General features: G+C 43.6%; 1 protein-coding gene and 1 long non-coding RNA gene across 3 annotated transcripts in view; one reads left to right on the top strand and one right to left on the bottom strand.

Moving 5' to 3' along the window:
- LOC130285203 (cytochrome P450 2W1-like) overlaps positions 1-16,663 on the bottom strand; it is a 32,657-nt gene extending 15,994 nt beyond the window's left edge. The window contains 8 exon segments of the mRNA XM_056536526.1: positions 50-234; positions 6,733-6,880; positions 8,497-8,670; positions 11,749-11,906; positions 12,202-12,351; positions 13,103-13,265; positions 16,440-16,627; positions 16,630-16,663. Coding sequence (XP_056392501.1) covers positions 50-234; positions 6,733-6,880; positions 8,497-8,670; positions 11,749-11,906; positions 12,202-12,351; positions 13,103-13,265; positions 16,440-16,627; positions 16,630-16,648 — 1,185 coding nt within the window. The 5' untranslated portion in view covers positions 16,649-16,663.
- Positions 4,064-24,710, top strand: part of LOC130285206 (uncharacterized) — a 45,646-nt gene continuing 24,999 nt past the window's right edge. Inside the window, exon 1 of one of the 2 annotated variants that reach the window (XR_008847293.1) lies at positions 4,064-4,152. This is a non-coding gene — a long non-coding RNA (uncharacterized LOC130285206). Of the gene's footprint in view, positions 4,153-23,539; positions 23,638-24,710 lie in introns of those variants that run through there. The other variant, XR_008847291.1, reaches the window with a different exon arrangement.

The raw sequence follows: 24,710 nt of genomic DNA, 5'->3' as shown, positions 1-24,710 counted from the left end.
AGTAGTGCACCTAAATTCCTGTAATAGTCCCTACAACATTTAGAGTTACCTTGGGAATGAAGTAATCTCTGAAATGGACATCTGAGGGTGTGGCATGTGGTAAGTACGGGAAGATGTTAACAAAGCGCTGAACTTCATGGACCACCGCCAAGCAGTATGGAAGGACTTTCTGGTCATCCCATCTTGGAGGACGCTCAAGTCCTATCACATTTTTTATTTCCTCTTGGACTTTTTCTGGAAAATACAAAAATAATTATGATATTCCTTTTATCAGTTAATTTATTCTGAAACATAGGCCGCTAGAAACCTTGTGAGAGAAATCACTAAATCTAGCCCTCTCATCCCAGAGAACATGAACAAGCCTAGTTTGGTCAGGACAGGAGAAGGAGATATAGTTAAAATTATTCTTACCATCATTTTCCTTTCTTTGAGACAGAAGGAAGCACAGAAGGGATATTCCCGGCCTCTATTATTCAGAGTAGGACCACTCACCTAGAAAAAAACTTAACAGGAAGGAGCCATGGCACACCAACATACCTTATAATACTCCACACCTGGACGCATTTGTGTAAATAATTAGACTCTTTTCACATATGCATAAATCATTTATTGGGTGGGTTATATGTGCTGCCTTCTGTCTCAAAGAAAGGAAAATTACAGGAAGAATAATTTTAACTTTCTTTATCGACATTCGGCAGCACAGAAGGGATGCTCACTAGCTACTAAATAAGGGAGGGTTTAATCTTGAAAAACAGCAGACAAACCCCTGGTACTGAAGGCTGGACTCTTTGCCTGGATGTTGAGACGATAATGGTTGATGAACGTGGAGGACGTTGACCAGGATGCAACATTGCAGATGTCTATCAGAGGCACTTGCGCCCTTTTGGCCCAGGAGGTAGAGGTAGCACGTGTTGAATGGGCTCTCAAAGGAACTTTACCTTCCATCTTGTAGGCTTCCAAGATGACTGTCTTGATCCATCTTGCCAGCATATCCCTCGCTGCCTTTTTACCTTTCCTTGGTCCTGGAAATTGAATGAACAGGTTCTCATCCAGACAAAATTCCTTCACTCTTTCTAAATAATTCAACAGAACTGAATTCAATGACTGAAGATAGCTTTTTTCATCTTCAGAAGGACAGAAATTAGGAAGAAACATTTCTCTATTGATGTTTGCACCCAAAGCCACTTTTGGCACAAAAGAATGAACAGTTCTGAGTAAGACACCATCTTGCGTGAATTTAGTGTATGGAGAAGCTGAAGATAAGGCCTGAAGTTCTCCCAGATGCTTGGCTGAGGTTACAACAAGAAATAAGGCTTTATATGAGACCTATTTGATGTCTGCTTCCGACATAGGATCAACGGGAGGCAGAGTGAGCTTTTTTTAGGACCAAAGCTAGATCCCAGGCAGCAGTTGGAGGCTAAACTGTTGGTCTAAGGTTCTTCAACGCTTTAAAGAAACAAGCAATCAGAGGTTGTCCAGCGAATTTACCATCTGTAAAGGCATTGATAGCTGTTAGATGGACCCACAACGTGTTGGGCATTAGCCCCTTCAAGATATCCTCCTGCAAAACTGGAGAACGAGCGGAAGAGAAATCACAGGATCACCCTTGTCCATCTTCCATTACGTAAACTTCCTCCATAGAGTATACGATGTTAGAAGAGAGTTTATGAGTAGACAGCAGAGTTTCTATGACCTCGTCTGACAAACCTCTGTCATTAAACTTTGCTCCCTCAAAATCCACACTGTTAAATGTAGACAGTCGAGATGTTGATAGAACAGGCCTCTTGGCACTCTTGGCAGTTTCCAGTAATTCCCCGGTGACAGGCGGAACAACAATGGGAACCAATCCCTGGGGGACCAAAACAGGGAGGACTGAAGACTTATTGAGGATTATTTTGTTCAAAACACAACTCATCAGAGGTATCGATAGAGATAGATGTAAAGTTCCTTCTAACTCATTATGAGGTCATCTATGTGGACTGGCCGATCTCTGCTGTAAAGTGAACAAAATCTCTGAAACTTTCTGTTCTGTCTGGTGGCCATTATGTCCCATTGGGGACACTCCCACCTGCTGGTTGTTTGAGAGAAGTATTTTGGGTTCAATTCCCACTCATTGGTATTTAAGACTTGCCGGCTGAGTAAATCCGCTTGATAGTTCAGCTCCCTTCTTATGTGCACTGCTGACAGGGATGACAGATGACGTTCGGCCCATAGCCTCAGCATTCTGCACTCGTTCTGAATAGCTGGAGACCTTGTGCTGCCTTGCTTCTGCAGGTAATACACTGAGACTGAGTTGTCCGACTGGACCAGCACTGGCTTGTTCCTGATTAAAGGAGTAAAATGTATGACTGCTAACCTAATGGCTCTAAACTCTTTTAGGTTGGAAGAAAACTGCAGTTCTTGCAAAGACCATGACTTCTGGATCCAGTGACTCTTGAAGTGTGCGCCCCGCCCCCATTTGGAGGCGTCTGTTGTTATTATGCATGGTTCCAGCATCTTAAAGTTGTTGCCACGAGCCAAGTTTTCTTCCTTCAACCACCAATGAAGAGTCCCCCAAGTCTGGTCTGAAAGGAAAAAATGGTCTGAAAGAGAACCTGGACAGCGATTCTAACTTTGCAATATTTCTTACTGGAGCTCCCTGATGTGAGCTTTGGCCCTTGGTACTGCTTCTATAGCGGCCGTCATGAGACCTAAAACCTTCATAGCCTCTCTGATAGATACATAAGGATCCTCTATTAGGTGTCTCACGTCCAGTATAATCACGCTTTGTTTCTCTGAGGGAAGAAAGACCTTCTCAACAGTTGAATCCCGAATTAATCCCAGAAAACGTTTCCACCTTGCAGGAACTAGATCAAGCTTTGCTACATTCAGGATTAAACCACATTCCTCCAGAAGTCTCAGAGTGGTTTGAATTTGCTGGAAAAGCAGATCTGGGGAGGCTGCGATCAGCAGCCAGTCATCTAGGAAGGGAATTATTTGAATTCCCTGAAGCCTTAAAGATGCTACAATAGCTATCGCCAACTTTGTAAACACCCTTGGGGATGCCGAAAGGCAAAGCTTTAAACTGGAAATGCTTTATCTCTTAGAAACACTCTTAAAGGGAACCAATCAGCAGATTTTAGCAATGATTGGCAATGTGTTATATATATGCTTAAATCATTATCCTCATCATACCAAGGGGTTTGTGCCCCCAGGGATGGTGAAGATATTAAGTCATAAAGTCCTCACAGCTTCCCAGCAAGTACTTAAATTGTTTAACTTTCTGGCACCAGTTGATTAAAAAAAAAAAAAAAAAATGTTTTCCACCGGATTACCCCTTTAAGACAAATCTTTCTGCTGGAGCAGTGAGGATCCAACTGTCTGTTGTTACCCTTTGCTATGCTGGATAGAATCTTAGCAACCTCCATTCTACAGAGTCGCTTGGCTCACCGGCACTGACGACTCGCCACTCCAGGAAGCGACCAGGCGTCCGGTTCGGAAGCCGCAGCGGGTAAGTAGGGAGAGCTCCGGGGGACCACGGCAAGACGGGTGAGCTGCACAGTCCTGTAACCATCATTTTATGTACATTTTCACAGTTACATAGTTACCATTGCAAGAACCGTAAGCCTCTCTGAGCAATACAGATTGCATAAATCATGGACTTTTATACTTTGGACTACACACAGCATGTGCACACCATTTGCACACAGTTTAATCACAAAGGCTGCATACAACTCTAAGATTGCATAATACAGACTTCCATATATGTTTTATACAAGTTTTTTTTAATATATATACTTTATTGGATTTTAGTATATATATTTTTTTAGCATTTATCTATTGGCACTGCTGCAAGGGCCCTGCAGGGAGATGCCATATACATTGGCCCAGTTTTATCAAACTGTGTGAGAGAAAAAGTGGAGTGATTTTCCCATAGCAACAAATTACTGCTCAGCTAACAAGCTGAGGTAAAGTGAAAGCTGAGCTGTGATTGGCTGCTGTGGGAAAATCTCTCCACTTTTCCTCTCACACAGTTTGATAAATCTGGGCTATTGTGTATGAATAAATACATCCTATTTTATACCTATACTGTATCCTACAATTTTGTATATCCAACTGGACAGAGGACAGAAAAAAATAAAATTGCGTCCATGTGTGGTGGAGTATTATAAGGTATGTTGTTGTGACATTGGCTAATTCCTGTTGAGTTTTTTTTCCAGGTGGGTGCGGTCCTACTGTGAATAAAAGCGTCCGGAGAATATCTCCAAATGTCGTTAAAAAAAGTGAGGTTTAAAAGAAAGGTAACGGTCCTCTAAAGTTAAAAGGGTCCAAATGAATCCCTTACCACAAGTAATTTGCCTTAACAATGGGTACTGCAAAACACAAACTTAATATCATATACATATAATAAAACAACCAAAACCTTGCCACAGGGCCCTTGCGGTAGGCTTGAAATATGAAATATTACCAGTATGAACAATAAAAAAGTACCACCAACTTTTGCATATAAGTAAGTATTGTGGTAAGAAGGTTGGTGGTACTTTTTTTTTTATTTTTTATTGTTCATACTTGTAAAATTTTATAATTCCAGCCTACCCCAAGGCCCTGTGGCAAGGTTTTGGTTGTTTTATTATATGTATATGATATTAAATTTGTATTTTGCAGTACCCATTGTTAAGACAATTTATTTGTGGTAAGGGATCCATTTGGACCTTTTTAACTTTAGAGGACCGTTACCTTCCTTTTTATACATTAGTTTATCTATGTTAGACACCTCTGGGTGTTGGTGTCTTTTTTTCGGTTAACCTCAGGTTAATTAGTTGTGCACTGAACGCACCTCTTTATTTTTATAGTGAGGTTAACCTGGGTTGTTCACAGTGGAATTCTCACAGTATCATGTAACGTTTTATTACGCCCACTAGCTGCTTCAAGTCCAGAGACACATTTTAAATCTGTATACCGCCTCCAAGAGGAAAATAATACCATCTAAAGAGTCAGAAGGATTTAGGTGACCAAGTGCCCTTCTGCAATTATTTCCTTTTAGTGGGCCTTTGGCCAGTTCTAGTGCCAAGTGACAGGGCACTGTAGCACAAAACTGTCTCACCACAAGGAGCCAACCATATTTAGCTACTACACCAAGGGGACCAAAACCTTGTATGTAAAAATATGAAAATCTGTACTATGAACTGCAACTTCTGTGCCTCACAGGGACTGTACCCTGTTACTTTCTAGCACAGAGATTACTTGAGTAAAAAAAAAAAAAACAGTTTTCTGTTCTAATTCCCAAGAGTGTCTGGCTACCACTATTAGCACCATCATCATGGACATTCCACAAGAATGAAGTTATGGATAGGTCAACTATTGGTGAAGTTATTTTCAACCTTGTTCATCTGAAGGCACAGTGAGGCACAAAAGTGCATTAACATGATGAAAAACAGAGGACTTACCCCAGCACCCAGATGACTTAGCCAGGACACAGATGGCACCCAGAGAACCTAACCAGCACCCACAGGGCATCATAGGACTTACCCCTGTACCCAGGCACAACAGAGCTTATTACCTTTGCAACCAGATGACTCACCAGAACCAAGATAGCACCAGGGACTTAGCAAGCACCTATGTGACATGCAGATGACATCAAAGGTCTTAAGTCTGTACACAAAAGACTCACCCGGTGGCCACGTGCCACACAGATAGCATCATATTATTTACCCTTGCACCCAGGTCACTTACTCCTGACTTACCAGAGGACTATGATCGCACTGCAAATCTCATGAATGACAGCACATTATGTCCAGGGTACTGCTTGCGTGTGGTTCCTTGAGATGGAGGGGTTGGGACCAATATTAATGGTGTCAGCTCTGAGGCACTCCTACACGGCAAATTGGTTTAAAAAGCCCTGCAATAGTGGGTAAATGGTACTGCAGCAGCACTGCTAGTTCAGTGACCTCCCCGAACTACGATGGCCCCGACATACGATCATTTCAAGAAACGGTGGCCTCTCAGAGGTCATCGCATGTTGAAGGCAGCATCAACATATGATGCCTTTGTATGTCAGGGCCATCGCATAAACGGCTATCCGGCAGCGCAGACTGCTTCAGCTGCCACCGGATAGCCATTTACAGTGCCCCGTGTGGTCCGCTGACAATCACTTACCTGTCCTCGGGGCTCCGGCGCGTCCTCTTCGGGATCCCCTGCATCGTCGGCGCTCTCCATCGTTGTCATCACGTCGCTGCGCACGCCGTCCCGTCATCCAATAGGAGCGGCGTGCGTAACGACATGATGGCGGCGACGGAGAGCGAGGATGCAGGGGAAGCAGAGGCCTTGCCGGAGCAACGGGGACACCCCGGGGACGCGGCGACAGCGATGGAGGGTGACATCCAGGGCAGCGGTGACGGTCCGGAGCGGCGGGGACACGTGAGTATAACCTCCAATACCAGTGGTCTTCAACCTGCGGACCTCCAGATGTTGCAAAACTACAACTCCCAGCATGCCCGGACAGCCGTTGGCTGTCCGGGCATGCTGGGTGTTGTAGTTTTGCAACATCTGGAGGTCGGCAGGTTATAGACCACTGTCCTATACTTTACATTGCACGGATCCCTCAGCATACGATGGTTTCAACAAGCAATGGTCCATTTGGAACCGATTACCATCGTATGTTGAGGGACCACTGTACTGCTACATAAGGTATATAACCTGGCCTAGTTCCCAATCTCTATGCCAATACAACTAGGTATATAAACCTTCACTTACTCTGTATCTCAGGATATTTCATCATGAGCAGAATAGCCCACTGTATTGTAGTGGACGTTGTTTCTGTCCCACCCAGCATTAGATCAAATGCAGAAGCGAACAAGTGCTTTTCTGTAAAGAATTTCTCTTTTTCATCGGTTACTATTTCCTAAAGGACAAAGACACAGAATAGCGATATTATCAACATGACAGAAAGCAATAGTACAAGATGACTACAATGGGGGATAAAATGCCATATATTTTTTTTTCCTGAACATGTGGTTTTTACAATAAGGACAATGAGGAGGCCACTGATTCATATGTATATAGTGCCCTTATAACTTCTTGGACCACCAATGCATATAGATATGTTCTATACATTATGGGGGAGATTTATCAAAACCTGTTCAGATGAAAAGTTGCTGAGTTGCCCATAGCAACCAATCAGATCACTTCTTTACTTTTTTAAAAGGCCTCTGAAAAAAGAAAGAAGCGATCTGATTGGTTACTATGGGCAACTCAGCAACTTTTCCTCTGGACGGGTTTTGATAAATCTCCCCCTGTGTGTCTTTTTTCAATAGTTTTCTGATGAGGTATTTTCTAGGGAACATGTTTAAGTTCATAGATACATAATTACATGTAATCAACATGACATTTTATAAGAAAACTGGAAAAACACTTATAACATGCTATCTCAGCTCCTATAATGTTTAAAAAGGTACTCCACCCCTAGACATCTTATCCCCTATCCAAAGGATGGGGGATAAGATGTCTGATCGCGGGAGTCCCACAGCTGGTACCCCCACCACTGGAACCCCCGTGATCTGCCTGCAGCACCCGGCGTTCGTTTAGAAAACCGGTGGCTACAAGTCTATGTATGTCACGCTCGGCCCCTCGTGACGTAACACCTGCCCCCTCAACCATAGACTTTCATTGAGGGGGCGGGCATGACGTCACGAGGGGCCGGGCGTGACGTCACAAGGGGGTGGCCGTGAACACGGAAGCCCGCATATATTTGGTGATGCCCCCTCCCATAGACTTGCATTGATAAGGAGAGCGTGACATCATGTGGGGTGTGTGGTCGTAATCTAATTTAATGAATAGGGGATAAGATCTCTTGGGGCGCGGAGTACCCCTTTAACGTCTCTGGTAGGACAAATAATTTTTTCTTGCACAATTTTTCTGCACTGTGACTAATACAAGCAAACTTATGCAAAAAATAAAAAAAAAGTTGTTTTTTTGCAGTGTTTCTCTGCTACTTTTTCCAGTGGAGAAATATTGGAATCAGATGGCAGTTGTTTTAGTGGCGCAGACATTAAAGGGGTTGTGCGCTGCCCTGCCTTTCGGAGCTCCGCTCGCAGCGTCCGGAAGTTCATTAATCCGAACGCTGTGTGCGGGCTTCCGTGTTCGCGGCCGCCCCCCCGTGATGTCACGCCCGGCCCCTCGTGACGTCATGCCCGCCCCCTCAATGAAAGTCTATGGTTGAGGGGGCGAGTGTTACGTCACGAGGGGCCGGGCGTAAAAACGGAAGCCCGCACACAGCGTTCGGAGTAATGAACTTCCGGACGCTGCGAGCAGAGCTCCGAAAGGCAGGGCAGCGCACAACCCCTTTAAAAGTAAATTTAAGATATGTGTCAAATATGGTAAAAAGTGGCAGTAGCTGCAACACGGGAAACTTTTACATTGGAATATTGAACTTGTGGGCTGTCTAGTGTTTTACAGCTATAAATAAATACACAGTAGAGGACAGTATTACTCCCTGCACAGAAAATTCGAGCTCTTTACCCTTTCATCTTTCTGCATGAAGGCTTCAGCGAATGTCCTGAAAGAATCTTCAGATTTTACTTCTTTTGCTTCCTTAAAGAGAACCTTCAAAATTCCATTGAGTTCATCAATCCTGTTCATGACTAGTCCCGGTTCTTTCAGGAAATATTTCATTATTGGGAAAGCATTATAGATCTGAAAGAAGAAAAAAATATATAGAGCACAGATGTTACAGAAGATAAGAAACCTACCCCAGACACTTGGGTAATGTGAAACAGGCACAGCCAACAAATTGATGGATGGGAAGCTTCTTTAACAACAACTTAAAGGGGTACTCCGGTGGAAAACTTTTTTTTTTTAAATCAACTGGTGCCAGAAAGTTAAATAGATTTGTAAATTACTTCAATTAAAAAAATCTTAATCCTTCCAGTACTTATTAGCTGCTGAATACTACAGAGGAAATTATTTTCTTTTTGGAACACAGAGCTCTCTGCTGACATCACGAGCACAGTGCTCTCTGCTGACATCTCTGTCCATTTAAAGAACTGTCCAGAGTAGGAGAAAATCCCCATAGAAAACATATGCTGCACTGGACAGTTCCTAAAAGGGACAGAGATGTCAGCAGAGAGCACTGTGCTCGTGATTTAGCAGAGAGCTCTGTGTTCCAAAAAGAAAATAATTTCCTCTGTAATATTCAGCAGCTAATAACTACTGGAAGGATTAAGATTTTTTAATAGAAGTAATTTACAAATCCGTTTAACTTTCTGGCACCAGTTGATTTAAAAAAAAGAAAAGTTTCCACCGGAGTACCCCTTTAAGTGCAACAGGGTTTCTGGAGCTTCCAGTTTCTGTTCTAGACAATTTTGTTTTACTAGTTGCTAGTGTTGAGCGTGAATATTTCGAAATACGAATTTTTACAGTGAATATCGGGATTTTGCGAATATTTCAAATATAGTGATATATATTCATAATAACGATTATTTTTTTTTATATATTTTTTGCGAATATGCAAATTGATGCGAATTTATGCGAATATGCAAATATTCACGAATATTGGCACTTCCAGTCAAATGACACTGATCCTCTCTTTCAGGTGAAAGATATAATCGCGCATGAGCCCTATGCGAATTTCATGCAAATTTTCGCATGGGGAAAAAAAGAAAAAGAAAACGAACATAGCGAATATGCAAAATTCGTGAACATAGGATGAATATTCATCCATATATTCGCAAAATATCGGATATTCGAATATGGCCCTTGCTGCTTATCACTACTAGTTTCTTTTCTTGCTTTCCTAAGAGGAATATTATCTGGTTGGCTCTCAGTTTGTCCCGGAAAGTACTAACTATTCTAGCTGCCCAACAATAGGGTGCTGGTTTCTTAAAGATGTCTACATTGTCAGTCAATTTGTCCTCGGCTTGAAGCCCTGTAAGGTCCAAGAGTGAAGCTACGGTACACATTTACACCTTCTCCCCACAAGCTGTGTAACTTTTGTCTTCTCAATCTAACTTTTTCTGTGGCTCTCAGGAGCGACTAGTATCAGCCAAGTAATGTGCACTTTTGTAAAGTATGTATGCTGTGTGTGTACAGTGAAGGAAAAAATTATTTGATTTAGTTTGTTTATCCAGTGACAAAGAAATGATCAGTCTATAATTTTAATATAAACCAGGAAGCTAGAAATGAAAGGATGCACTCACCCGGGAGTCTTGATAGCAGAAGAATTTATTCAATCATCGGTACAATACATAGGCGAGTAGACGCAGGGGAACGACCTCGCAGCTGCGAGGTCGCTCCCCTGCGTCTACCCGCCTATGTATTGTAACGATGATTGAATAAAGTCTTCTGCTATCAAGACTCCCGGGTGAGTGCATCCTTTTCTTTTCTATCTTCCTGGTTTACGTTAGTATCTACTACCTGTTGGATTGCACCCCTGGGCACCACTTGAATTGTGTGTACTGTTACAGACTTTCGGTTTAGATTGGTCTGCCTTGGATAGCAGTGCCGGACTACACCTCTTGTATTATCTATAATTTTAATAGTTGGTCAATTTAAACAGTTAGAGACAGAAAAAAATACAGAAAAACTCATTAAAAAAAAAAACAACTCTTCAATAAGTTGATTTGCATTTTGCTCAGTGAAATAAATATTTGATCCCCTATCAATCAAAGACACCAGTCCATAGAATCAATTAATTAGTTTGCAAACTCTGCACCCTCGCCAAGACTAAAGAGCCATCCAAGGATGTCAGGGACAAGATTGGAGGCCTAAACAAGGCTGGAATGGGCTACAAGATCATTGCCAGGCAGCTTGGTGAGAAGCTTACAACAGTTGTTGCCATTATTCACAAATGATAGAAATACAAAATAACTATCAATCTCCCTTGGTCAGCTCCATTTAAGATCTCCCCTTGTGGAGTTTTAATGATCATAAAAATTATGAGAAATCATCCCAGAACTACACGGGAAGATCTCGTCAATGATCTCAAGGCAGTGGGGACCATAGGCACAAAGAAACAATTGGTAACACACAACACTGTGAAAGACTGAAATCCTGCAGGGCCCACAAGCTCCTCTGCTCAAGAAATCACCTGTACAGGTCCATATGAAGTTTGCCAATGTAAATCTGAATGATTCAGAGGAGAACTGGGTAAAAGCGTTGCAGCCAGATGAGTCCAAAATCAAGTTTTTTTGGCATCAGCTTGCCATATTTGGAGGAGGAGGAATACTGACAAATGACCCCAAGAACACCACCCCAACTATCAAACATGGAGGTGGACACATTGGGGGAGATTTATCAAAACCTGTGCAGAAGAAAAGTTGCCCAGTTGCCCATAGCAACCAATCAGTTTGCTTCTTTCATTTGTCAAATACTTTGTCAAAAAGGAAAGAAGCGATCTGATTGGTTGCTATGGGCAACTGGTCAACTTTTCCTCTCCACAGGTTTTGATAAATCTCCCCATGATGCTTTGGGGTGTTTTTCTGCTAAGAGGACGGGACAATTTCACCATAGTAATGATGGATGGAGTGCCAGGCCCCTTTTTAATAGCTTCCTATAGCTTTGTTAAAATAAAAAGGGGGGGGGGGGTGGACAGTTAAGCTGTATTGGGGCCCGAAATTCATGGTGCACGAGCAGCACTGCCTTCTTTTACAGGATTTTGCATCCATATCTCTCACATGTTGCTATGAAACTAATCCCATGTCCTGTCCTTTGTGGTGGATATATAAAGGGTTTATCATTCACTATTTTCATCGATAATTTTAAGGAATACTTTACCTTTGCAGCTGGATTACCAATATGAACAACAACGTCATCCATGATGGTTATAATCTTCTTGAATGTTTTGCTATTATAGTCAAAACGTCTCCCAAATAACATCCCATAAGTGATATTGGGGGCAGCTAGATAGAACACTTTCTTATCAAAAGGTTTACCTGTAGGGAACAATGTGATATGGTATTAGCCATTTGGTAAGGTGTAAACTACAAACAGATCAAACCAATCAAATGTAATGCACTCCTACCTATAGGCACTACCTATAATCATGTATGGTCACCAAAACACCACACTCTAGAATTGGTAATATTGCTGATCATAATTGTAGGGCTTTGCACATAGAAGTAAAGGTCTTGTGTAAGAGAAGTGTCTCATAACTTTATTAGAAAAGTGTAATTTGGAAAACCAGAACCAAAAAAACATGCACAGTTGTATCTGACCATTATTGCTCACCATTATAGGACCCAATTGCTGCATTTAGGTACTGTAACTCCTCAATAATTTTGCCTTCAATGGGTCTCTTCCCCATCCCAAGATCTCTTAATATGGAAAGCATAAATCTTCGGAGTACCTTCCATGACTCTCCATTGGCGAGGAAAACTCCTAGAAAAATTAAATAAAAAATCATATAAATCATTTTCATTCAAGCCTCAGCCCCGCAGTGTTCCCTCTAATGGTTACACTTAGCCTCTGTGGCCCCTGCAAAATTCACAGCCCATATTCAATCCACATAATGTAGATGAAGTGCCAGGATCTCAATAAGTCCTACAAAAAAATGTACCAAACCTCAACTACACTTATATTGTTTATCCAATCCCCCCACCATACACATAAGTGCACATCTTGAATATGCATCTGTTCTTAATTGGGGCTGGGTAGAAAGCCGCTGTTAGACCGTGCTGGCATCGATTTATAACCCTTGTACCATAAATAGGTGCCCATTTTGATCTTTGCAAAATATATACACAGATCTATAGTGACATGGTGTAATTTACCCAACATTGCATTGTAAGGATGCAGTATTGTACACTGACTGGAGGTGGTCCCATAGCAAAACATTTAAAATAGGGGCCCTGGCTGTTGGTTAATGCCATCATATTCCATCATCCTGGGGCAGAAGGAACTTGGAAGAGTTGCCCTTCATAACCTATTAACATCTCATGGCAGGTAAGCGGGTTCTCAGGGACCACATAGAAGCATCTAACTGACATATGCAAGAACAGCCAGACCAAAGTGAAAGTTTTGTTATGCATGGGACAGGGTTCAGGAGGCACAGTAGTGGTACAAAGCTTCTACAGACCTGTTCACTAATGCTTTGGCCATAACTAACTCCAGGCTAGAACAACTTAATTACCATGATTCTGCTGAAAGTCATCGGCAATACGGAATATTCCCCGATCTCCTAATTCATACTTGGCTGTGGTCAGAGCTTCTTTGTTGGCTTCATACCCAACCAGAACCACTGCTTTCATAGGGCCAAAATGGAAGGTGAACACTGGACCATATTTCTTTGCAAGCTGCAAACAATAATAACATCTTATCTTAGCTATTCCTTTATTCAATTAAATGTATCAAGTCCCAGCTTGTTAAAATATTTTTCAACTTTATAGTGAGTGTGAATGATACAGTAAGGCTAGGTTTTCACACAGGTTTTTTTTCTGGCATTCTATTCAAAAACTGTCACTGCATTTTTTGAGCCAAAGCCAGAAGAAGGAGACGTATAAGTCCTTCCTTTCAATTTCCCATTCCTTTTCAATTGACATCTGGCTTTGGCTTAAAAACTGCAGTGGCAGGTTTCCAAAAAATACCAGAAAAAAACCTGTGTGGAAACCTAGTCTTAAAGAGGTACTCCGGTGGAAAACACATTTTTTTAAAAAAAAATGTACTGGTGCCAGAAAGTTGAACAGATTTGTAAATTACTTCTATTTAACAATCTTAATCCCTCCAGTACTTATCAGCTGCTGTATGCTCAAGAGGAAGTTGTGTAGTTCTTGCCAGTCTGACCACAGTGCTTTCTACTGCCACATCTATCCTTATCAGGAACTGTCCAGAGTAAGAGCAAATCCCCATAGAAAAACTCTCCTGCTCTGGACAGTTCCTCACATGGACAGAGGTGTCAGCAGAGAGCACTGTGGTCACACTGGAAAGAACAACTGAACTTCCTCTGTATTATTCAGCTGTTGATAAATACTGGAAGGATTAAGATTTTTATATAGAAGTAATTTTTAAGCAAAAAGTTTTCCACCAAAGTACCCCTTTAAAGCTCTCCAAAAAAATATCTTTTAGTTTAAAAAACAAACAAACAAAAACAAAAAACACTCCCTTGTTCAAATCAGATTTTTTTGTGACCAAAAAATCACATGCATACTGGCCATCTTCTTTTTGAGAAGACCAGCTTCCTAGAACATATATTATTATCTTCTGCACAATACACTTATTTGGTTTCATCACATAAACCTAAGGCCTCGTTTCTGCTAAGCTTTTTGGAATATTGCCACTGCAGTTTTTGAGACAAAGCCAGAAATGTATTCAAAAGAAATAGGAAATGTAAAGGAAGGACTTATACTTCTCCTTCATCATAGATCCACTTCTGGCTTTGGCTCAAAAACTCCCGTGGCAGTATTCCAAAAAACTGCCAAGTGGAAATGCAGCTTAAAGGGGTACTCCAGTGGAAAAAATTTTTTTTAATCAACTGGTGCTAGAAAGTAAAGCAGATTTATAAATTACTTCTATTTAAAAATCCTAATCCTTCCAGTACTTATCAGCTGCTGTATACTACAGAGGAAGTTCTTTTCTTATTGAATTTTCTGTATGAATTTATTCTCTGTCACTATAAGGCTCCTTTCACACTATATTATTGTTCCGTTTAGGAACTTTCGTCAGAAGTTCCGTCACTATATCGGGGAAAACCGTCAGTTACAAAACCCCTGACGGCCGCGACTATATCGCATTGCAGCCTATGGGGTTTTGTAACTGCCCGTTTTGCCCCCGTATATATGCCCATAATTCATTACGGACGTTATACAGTGACGGGACATCATGGCGGAAAAATTACTGCATGCAGTAATTTTTCCGCCACGATGTCCCGTCACTATATAACGTCCGTAAGGAATTACGGGCATATACGGGTTCAAACAGGCAGTTTGTAATGGCCGGTTTTCCCCGATATAGTGACGGAACTTCTGACGGAAGTTCCTAAACAGAACAATAATGAAAGGAGCCTAACAGAGTCTGTTTTTTACTTTTTAACCATTCTTATGTACTTTTGTATGTGTGCTTTTCAGACTTAACTCTGCTGTATGACCCATTTCATTCTTATTATTATGACTCAAACATAGTAGGGTTCTTTCATCAATTCTTGCCTTTTGACGACAGCCTCTTTCACTATTTGGCACCAGTTGATCTTAAAAAAAAAAGTGTTTTCCACTGAAGTACCCTTTTAAAGGTTACAAGGCTATCTCTAATGGCCTTGGCATTCTGCCTTCAATAGTTTAATGTTATGAACAAGTTAACTACTCATTAGAGATGAGCGAACTTCCAGTAATTCGATTTGTCACAAACTTCTCGGCTCGGCAGTTTGTGACTTTATCCTGCATAAATGAGTTCAGCTTTCAGGGGCTCCGGTGGGCTGGAAAAGGTGCATACAGTCCTAAGAGAGAGTCTCCAGCCCACTGGAGCACCTGAAAGCTGAACTCATTTTTGCAGGATAAAGTCAGCAACTGCCGAGCCGAGAAGTTCGTGACAAATCGAATTACTGGAAGTTTGCTCATCTCTAATGAGTAGTTAACTTGTTCATAACATTAAACTATTGAAGGCAGAATGCCAAGGCCATTAGAGATAGCCTTGTACCCTTTAAAAGGGTACTTCAGTGGAAAACACATTTTTTTAAGATCAACTGGTGCCAAATAGTTAAACAGATTTGTAAATTTATTCTATTAAGAAATCTTAATCCTTCCAATACTTATCAGCTGCTGTATGCTACACAGGATGTTCTTTTCTTTTTGAATTTCCTTTCTGTCTGACCACAGTGCTCCCTGCTGACACCTCTGTCCATATCAGGAACTGTCCAGAGCAGGAGAGGTTTGCTATGGGGATTTGCTCCTACTCTGAACAGTTCATGACCTGGACAAAGGTGTCAGCAGAGAGCACTGTGGTCAGACAGAAAAGAAATTCAAAAATAAAAGAACTTCCTGTTTAACTTTCTGGCACCAGTTGATTTAAAAAAAAAAAAAATGTTTTCCACTGGAGTACCCCTTTAAGAAAAGTATAGTGTTTCAGGAGTTTTCCTATGTTACCAACTTATGTAGCAACAGAACACTCAAGTATGTTCGAGGTGGAGTAGGAGGACACTACATCAGCCGCTATTACTGTTATCATTATCCAAAGAGTTTATAGACATTGAGAAAAAAATGAACAAAAAAAGTTACACTAATTCTAACTAGAAAACTTAGTTTATACATGAATCATATAAATCTATTCTAGATTGTATTAAAACAGAAAACAGTATAAAAAAAATTAAATAAAATGTATTTAATAAAGGGGTTTCTAAGTTAAAGTATAAAGGAATGGCATCCATATGGACTAGGTGCAATGGTTTCATGTATAACTAGGAGTATTATATCATATTCATGAACACAAGATCAGCGGATGGGGACAAATTGTGACATCAAAACTCTACATGATTATTTTACCTCCATGAAAGTGAAGTCTTGCCTATTTATATCCAGTATATGCAGGTTACCGATAATGGGTAGTGGGGTCGGGCCCGGTGGCATATTATAAATCTTTCTTTTTGAAATGTTCATCAGGATCTTCACGATCATCATGATGAGGGTGCATAGAAGGAAGAGGGTCACGGGTTCTGCAGCCATGGTGGGGTCCCTGGTGTAGCAGTCACCATTAGGTCTTTAGTAAAGGTCCCCTCTATATATACTGTACTTCCACAGCTGAACTCCACCCAGTCATATGATCATATCTTCTTTTTTTTTTTTTTTTTGGTGTTCTTCTAATAAGAAGTTGACTACATAGAATTAAAAAAGTTGACTTGATTGGTTGGCAAATGAACACAATTGCTCAATGTTCGTTTCCACCCTAAATAAGTAATCTTAATGTATTACAGAACACAATGTTATTTATTAATCTTTGTTTCTAGAACAGGCTCTTGTAAGGTCTTTACTGACAGAAATCTCATACAGTGACAAAATTATCTTTTCTGAGCTCGGTGTCAATTGCATTAAAAAGTATCTTGCAAAACATTACAAATCCCATTTAACAGGGATTGAAAAGAACGATTATCAATAAAGTTTAGTGACTTTTTTCTTCACAAAGCCTATTCAGCTCTATGGGGAAGGTTTCTCAAAACTTGTACAGAGGAAAAGTGGAGCAGTTGCCCATAGCAACCAATCAGATTGCTGCTTTAATTTTTAAAAAGGCCTTTAAAAAATGAAAGAAGGAATCTGAATGTTTGCTATGGCCAACTGGGCAACTTTTCCTCTGCACAGGTTTTGCAAAATCTCGCCCTATATTCTCAAACTGGATTGCTTTGAATCTGAACATTTCGAGAGTCGTTTGAAGGGAAACACTAAAAATGTCAGCTGCAATAGACATATCTTGCAGCACATGGCCATTCTGAGTCGGTGGGTTGACAGGCCTTACCATAAGGATCTATTCACAAGGCAGAATTTCCGCATGCGGATTCCACCTTAATTTGAGCCCAATAGACTTCTATGGGATCCCTCACTCCCATTTACACTTCTGAGTTTCCGCACGGATTCCGCACAAAATCCACACAAAATCTACACAAGCCAGAAACCACCCAAATGAATGCGGATATGGAATTGGTGCAGATGTGCAGAAATTCTGCTGTGTGAATATACCCTAATGCCTTGCAGACAGCCCTTCCTGTTCCTGAGCCAATCAAAAGGGGCTAATGCTGTAATTTATTGTCACACATTGATGACATACGGCTTCATGTGCCTTGAGCATTGTTTAGGGCCAGGAATCTCTATAGGGCCAGGAACCTACCTGCCTTGCTAACTTCTTTTAACATTTAACCTCCGCCTGTAGGCCCTTTTAATTCTGCACAGAGTGACACTGTTACGCCAAGCGCTCCGGGTCCCCGCTCCTCCCCGGAGCGCTCGCTACACTCTCCTCACTGCAGCGCTCCGGTCAGATCCACTGGCACGGTCCACGCCAATCCCTCTCTGGCACAGAGGATCCACTACCTGCCAGCCGGCATCGTGACAGTAGATCCGGCCATGGATCCCGCTGAAGTTCCTCTGCCAGTTGTCGCTGACCTCACCACGGTGGTCGCCCAGCAGTCGCAACAGATAGCGCAACAAGGCCAACAGCTGTCTCAACTGACCGTTATGCTTCAGCAGTTACTACCACAGCTTCAGCAATCATCTCCTCCGCCAGCTCCTGCATCTCCTCCGCAGCGAGTGGCCGCTTCTGGTCTACGACTATCCTTGCCGGATAAATTTGATGGGGACTCTAAGTTTTGCCGTGGCTTTCTTTCCCAATGTTCCCTGCACCTGGAGATGATGTCGGACCAGTTTCCCACTGAAAGGTCTAAGGTGGCTTTCGTAGTCAGCCTTCTGTCTGGAAAAGCCCTGTCTTGGGCCACACCGCTCTGGGACCGCAATGACCCCGTCACTGCCTCTGTACACTCCTTCTTCTCGGAAATTCGAAGTGTCTTTGAGGAACCTGCCCGAGCCTCTTCTGCTGAGACTGCCCTGTTGAACCTGGTCCAGGGTAATTCTTCCGTTGGCGAGTATGCCGTACAATTCCGTACTCTTGCTTCAGAATTATCCTGGAATAATGAGGCCCTCTGCGCGACCTTTAAAAAAGGCCTATCCAGCAACATTAAAGATGTTCTGGCCGCACGAGAAATCCCTGCTAATCTACATGAACTCATTCACCTAGCCACTCGCATTGACATGCGTTTTTCCGAAAGGCGTCAGGAGCTCCGCCAGGATATGGACTCTGTTCGCACGAGGCGTTTCTTCTCCCCGGCTCCTCTCTCCTCTGGTCCCCTGCAATCTGTTCCTGTGCCTCCCGCCGTGGAGGCTATGCAGGTCGACCGGTCTCGCCTGACACCTCAAGAGAGGACACGACGCCGCATGGAGAATCTCTGCCTGTACTGTGCTAGTACCGAACACTTCCTGAAGGATTGTCCTATCCGTCCTCCCCGCCTGGAAAGACGTACGCTGACTCCGCACAAAGGTGAGACAGTCCTTGATGTCTACTCTGCTTCTCCACGTCTTACTGTGCCTGTGCGGATGTCTGCATCTGCCTTCTCCTTCTCTGCTGTGGCCTTCTTGGACTCCGGATCGGCAGGAAATTTTATTTTGGCCTCTCTCGTCAACAGGTTCAACATCCCGGTGACCAGTCTCGCCAGACCCCTCTACATCAATTGTGTAAACAATGAAAGATTGGACTGTACCATACGTTTCCGCACGGAGCCCCTTCTAATGCACATCGGACCTCATCACGAGAGGATTGAACTTTTGGTCCTTCCCAATTGCACTTCTGAAATTCTCCTTGGACTTCCCTGGCTTCAACTTCACTCCCCAACCCTGGATTGGTCCACTGGGGAGATCAAGAGTTGGGGGCCCTCTTGTTCCAAGGACTGCCTAAAACCGGTTCCCAGTAACCCTTGCCGTGACTCTGTGGTTCCTCCCGTAACCGGTCTCCCTAAGGCCTATATGGACTTTGCGGATGTTTTTTGCAAAAAACAAGCTGAGACTCTACCTCCTCACAGGCCTTATGATTGTCCTATCGACCTCCTCCCGGGCACTACTCCACCCCGGGGCAGAATTTATCCTCTGTCCGCCCCAGAGACTCTTGCCATGTCTGAATACGTCCAGGAAAATTTAAAAAAGGGCTTTATCCGTAAATCCTCCTCTCCTGCCGGAGCCGGATTTTTCTTTGTGTCCAAAAAAGATGGCTCTCTACGCCCTTGCATTGACTACCGCGGTCTTAATAAAATCACGGTTAAGAACCGCTACCCCCTACCTCTCATCTCTGAACTCTTTGATCGCCTCCAAGGTGCCCACATCTTTACCAAACTGGACTTAAGAGGTGCTTATAATCTCATCCGCATCAGAGAGGGGGATGAATGGAAAACGGCATTTAACACCAGAGATGGACACTTTGAGTATCTGGTCATGCCCTTTGGCCTGTGCAACGCCCCTGCCGTCTTCCAAGACTTTGTTAATGAAATTTTTCGTGATCTTTTATACTCCTGTGTTGGTGTATATCTGGACGATATCCTGATTTTTTCTGCCAATCTAGAAGAACACCGCCAGCATGTCCGTATGGTTCTTCAGAGACTTCGTGACAATCAACTCTATGCCAAAATAGAGAAATGTCTGTTTGAATGCCAATCTCTTCCTTTCCTAGGATACTTGGTCTCTGGCCAGGGACTACAAATGGATCCAGACAAACTCTCTGCCGTCTTAGATTGGCCACGCCCCTCCGGACTCCGTGCTATCCAACGTTTTTTGGGGTTCGCCAATTATTACAGACAATTTATTCCACATTTTTCTACCGTTGTGGCTCCTATCGTGGCTTTAACCAAAAAAAATGCCGATCCCAAGTCTTGGCCTCCTCAAGCGGAAGACGCCTTTAAACGGCTCAAGTCTGCCTTTTCTTCGGCTCCCGTGCTCTCCAGACCTGACCCATCTAAACCCTTCCTATTGGAGGTTGATGCCTCCTCTGTGGGAGCTGGAGCTGTCCTTCTACAAAAAAATTCTTCCGGGCATGCTGTTACTTGTGGTTTTTTTTCTAGGACCTTCTCTCCGGCGGAGAGAAACTACTCCATCGGGGATCGAGAGCTTCTAGCCATTAAATTAGCACTTGAGGAATGGAGGCATCTGCTGGAGGGATCAAGATTTCCAGTTATTATTTACACCGATCACAAGAACCTCTCCTACCTCCAGTCTGCCCAACGGCTGAATCCTCGCCAGGCCAGGTGGTCTCTGTTCTTTGCCCGATTTAATTTTGAAATTCACTTTCGGCCTGCCGATAAGAACATTAGGGCCGATGCTCTCTCTCGTTCCTCGGATGCTTCTGAAGTTGAACTCTCTCCGCAACACATCATTCCTCCTGACTGCCTGATTTCCACTTCTCCAGCCTCCATCAGGCAAACTCCTCCAGGAAAGACCTTTGTTTCTCCACGCCAACGCCTCGGAATCCTCAAATGGGGCCACTCTTCCCATCTCGCAGGTCATGCGGGCATCAAGAAATCTGTGCAACTCATCTCTCGCTACTATTGGTGGCCGACTCTGGAGACGGATGTTGTGGACTTTGTGCGAGCCTGCACTATCTGTGCCCGGGATAAGACTCCTCGCCAGAAGCCCGCTGGTTTTCTTCATCCTCTGCCTGTCCCCGAACAGCCTTGGTCTCTGATTGGTATGGATTTTATTACTGACTTACCCCCATCCCATGGCAACACTGTTATTTGGGTGGTCGTTGATCGATTCTCCAAAATGGCACATTTCATCCCTCTTCCTGGTCTTCCTTCAGCGCCTCAGTTGGCTAAACAATTTTTTGTACACATTTTTCGTCTTCACGGGTTGCCCACGCAGATCGTCTCGGATAGAGGCATCCAATTCGTGTCTAAATTCTGGAGGGCTCTCTGTAAACAACTCAAGATTAAATTAAATTTTTCTTCTGCATATCATCCTCAATCCAATGGACAAGTAGAAAGAATTAACCAGGTCTTGGGTGATTATTTACGACATTTTGTTTCCTCCCGCCAGGATGACTGGGCAGATCTTCTACCATGGGCCGAATTCTCGTATAACTTCAGAGTCTCTGAATCTTCCTCCAAATCCCCATTTTTCGTGGTGTACGGCCGTCACCCTCTTCCCCCTCTCCCTACCCCCTTGCCCTCTGGTCTGCCCGCTGTGGATGAAATTTCTCGTGATCTTTCCATCATATGGAGAGAGACCCAAAATTCTCTCTTACAGGCTTCATCACGCATGAAGAAGTTCGCGGATAAGAAAAGAAGAGCTCCTCCCATTTTTTCCCCTGGAGACAAGGTATGGCTCTCCGCTAAATATGTCCGCTTCCGTGTCCCTAGCTATAAGTTGGGACCACGCTATCTTGGTCCTTTCAAAATTTTGTGCCAGATTAATCCTGTCTCTTACAAACTTCTTCTTCCTCCTTCTCTTCGTATTCCTAATGCCTTTCACGTTTCTCTTCTTAAACCACTTATCATTAACCGTTTCTCTCCCAAATCTGTTCCTCCCACTCCTGTTTCCGGCTCCTCGGACATCTTCTCCGTCAAAGAGATTCTGGCATCTAAAAAGGTCAGAGGGAAAACCTTTTTTTTAGTGGATTGGGAGGGTTGTGGTCCAGAAGAGAGATCCTGGGAACCTGAGGACAACATCCTAGACAAAAGTCTGCTCCTCAGGTTCTCAGGCTCTAAGAAGAGGGGGAGACCCAAGGGGGGGGGTACTGTTACGCCAAGCGCTCCGGGTCCCCGCTCCTCCCCGGAGCGCTCGCTACACTCTCCTCACTGCAGCGCTCCGGTCAGATCCACTGACCCGGGGCGCTGCGATACCGCCTCCAGCCGGGATGCGATTCGCGATGCGGGTAGCGCCCGCTCGCGATGCGCACCCCGGCTCCCGTACCTGACTCGCTCTCCGTCAGTCCTGTCCCGGCGCGCGCGGCCCCGCTCCCTAGGGCGCGCGCGCGCCGGGTCTTTGCGATTTAAAGGGCCACTGCGCCGCTGATTGGCGCAGTGGTTCCAATTAGTGTTATCACCTGTGCACTTCCCTATATCACCTCACTTCCCCTGCACTTCCTTGCCGGATCTTGTTGCCATCGTGCCAGTGAAAGCGTTTCCTTGTATGTTCCTAGCCTGTGTTCCAGACCTCCTGCCGTTGCCCCTGACTACGATCCTTGCTGCCTGCCCCGACCTTCTGCTACGTCCGACCTTGCTTCTGTCTACTCCCTTGTACCGCGCCTATCTTCAGCAGCCAGAGAGGTTGAGCCGTTGCTAGTGGATACGACCTGGTCACTACCGCCGCAGCAAGACCATCCCGCTTTGCGGCGGGCTCTGGTGAAAACCAGTAGTGACTTAGAACCGATCCACTAGCACGGTCCACGCCAATCCCTCTCTGGCACAGAGGATCCACTACCTGCCAGCCGGCATCGTGACAGACACCCTGACTCCAGTGTGTCCGTCCTATACCTGTCACACACTGTGCAAGTGCAGTCAGGGGCCCGACAGTTGCACAGTGAGTGACACTTGCAGCTAAATACAGACTGGAGGTGCACAGTACTTACATATACTTCTATGCTGTACACCTCAAGTCTTCTTCCTGTATGGAGCACCAGGTCAAAGAGGAGGGGGAGGGGCGGAAGCAGCATGGCAGACTGGAGAAGTTAAAGGCTATTGTGGAGTCCCGGTACTGCACTTAGTCCCGTACCTTTGTCGTAAGTCCCCACAGTCAGAGTTCCTCCATGCTGGTAGGGCTTTCCTGGTGGGTTAACCCCTGGTCGCCTCATAGTTCTATTAAGAAATGTATATATTTCATGTATTTTGCTTTAGTGTAAATACATGCACAGGACCTTAGGTCATGTGATCGTTAATAATTGTGTTATGCTAAGGTTCAAGGACCTTTGGGTCATGTGATAGGTCATGTGATGTAACCAGAAAGCCTTAGTTTAGGACTGACAGGTTTGGGGACCAATAAGCTTTGATCCTGCCCCTTCAGTATATAAGGGCGCTGTATCCAAAAATCTCTCTCTTAGTTCCTGGTTGCAAAGCAAGCAACAGCTCAGCTTAGGTCCAGACTACCAAACTGAGCAGATCTGTGATCACTGCTACAAGACAAGCTAGGCCTGAAGCCTTCCACTTCAGCAGCCATCTAAAGCGTGAGTTAATCTAACTCCAATCCTACCAATCCTACGTGACTACTGAACCCAAACATACCTCTAAATTCAGTGGAACAGCGTACAGCAAAAATCAAAGCTTATTTTACCTCAAAGTCCAAGCCAACCTGTGAGGAGCCTAAGTCCCTGTCTTCCTGCAAAAGACTGTTTGTTATCATAATCTGCATAAAATCTGCAGTAAAGTTATTTCCAGTTTATTACTACTTCTGCTGTGGACAATCCTTTATTCCTCCCTATCGTTCTTGGGACGGGAGGCGGTAGGACATTTATATATCTAGCGGAAGCCCGCACCCTGGCGTCACGACAATCAAGGGTTAATGCTATACCCTGCAACACCCCTGTTCACCCTACATCCCCCAAGCTCACCACACTATGAAAGCCAGGAGGCTGCATATGCACTTCGTCCCATGCCCTCCTCCTCTTCATCAACTCTCCTGCTCTTCTCCCGGCAGCAGACCCCCCTTCACAGCTGTCCCTGAATGAAGGGAGTGACATATAAGGAGACTGGCTGCATGAGGTTAGTGTATTACAGTGGTCTCCAAACTATGGACCTCCTGCTGTTGCAGACTACAACACTCAGCATGCCTAGAAAGCTTTTGGCTCTCCAGGCATGCTGGGAGTTGTAGTTTTGCAAAAACTGGAGGCACCCTGGTAGGGAAACACTGCCCTATGGGGACATAACAAGTCTTTTTTTTTTTATGTAAATAAGCCGCTTCCCCAATGAAAATAAAAATTCCCCCTTTCCTATTTCCAAAAAAAGTGTAAAAAGATAAATAAAATAAACACACTAAACATATCCAAACTATTAAAATATAATGTTAATTATCCTGTACCATGATTGAACGGTGTAAACTTAAAAAAAAAAAAAAAAAAGTCCAAAATTGCTGGTTTTTGATCACATCACATCCCAGGAAAATTAAGAAATAAGTGATCAAAAAGTCACATATACTCAAAAGTGGTACTCATGAAATCTACAGATCACAGCGCAAAAAATGAGCCTCATACAATCCTGTATACGGAAAAATGAGAGAGTTACAGGGGTCAGAATAGTGTGA

This window comes from Hyla sarda, chromosome 8 (genome assembly GCF_029499605.1).
Source record: "Hyla sarda isolate aHylSar1 chromosome 8, aHylSar1.hap1, whole genome shotgun sequence".
NCBI classification, from domain to species: Eukaryota; Metazoa; Chordata; class Amphibia; order Anura; family Hylidae; genus Hyla; species Hyla sarda.
The sequence above is the reverse complement of the archived record's forward strand: the minus strand, read 5'-3'. Positions and strand labels throughout refer to the sequence as shown.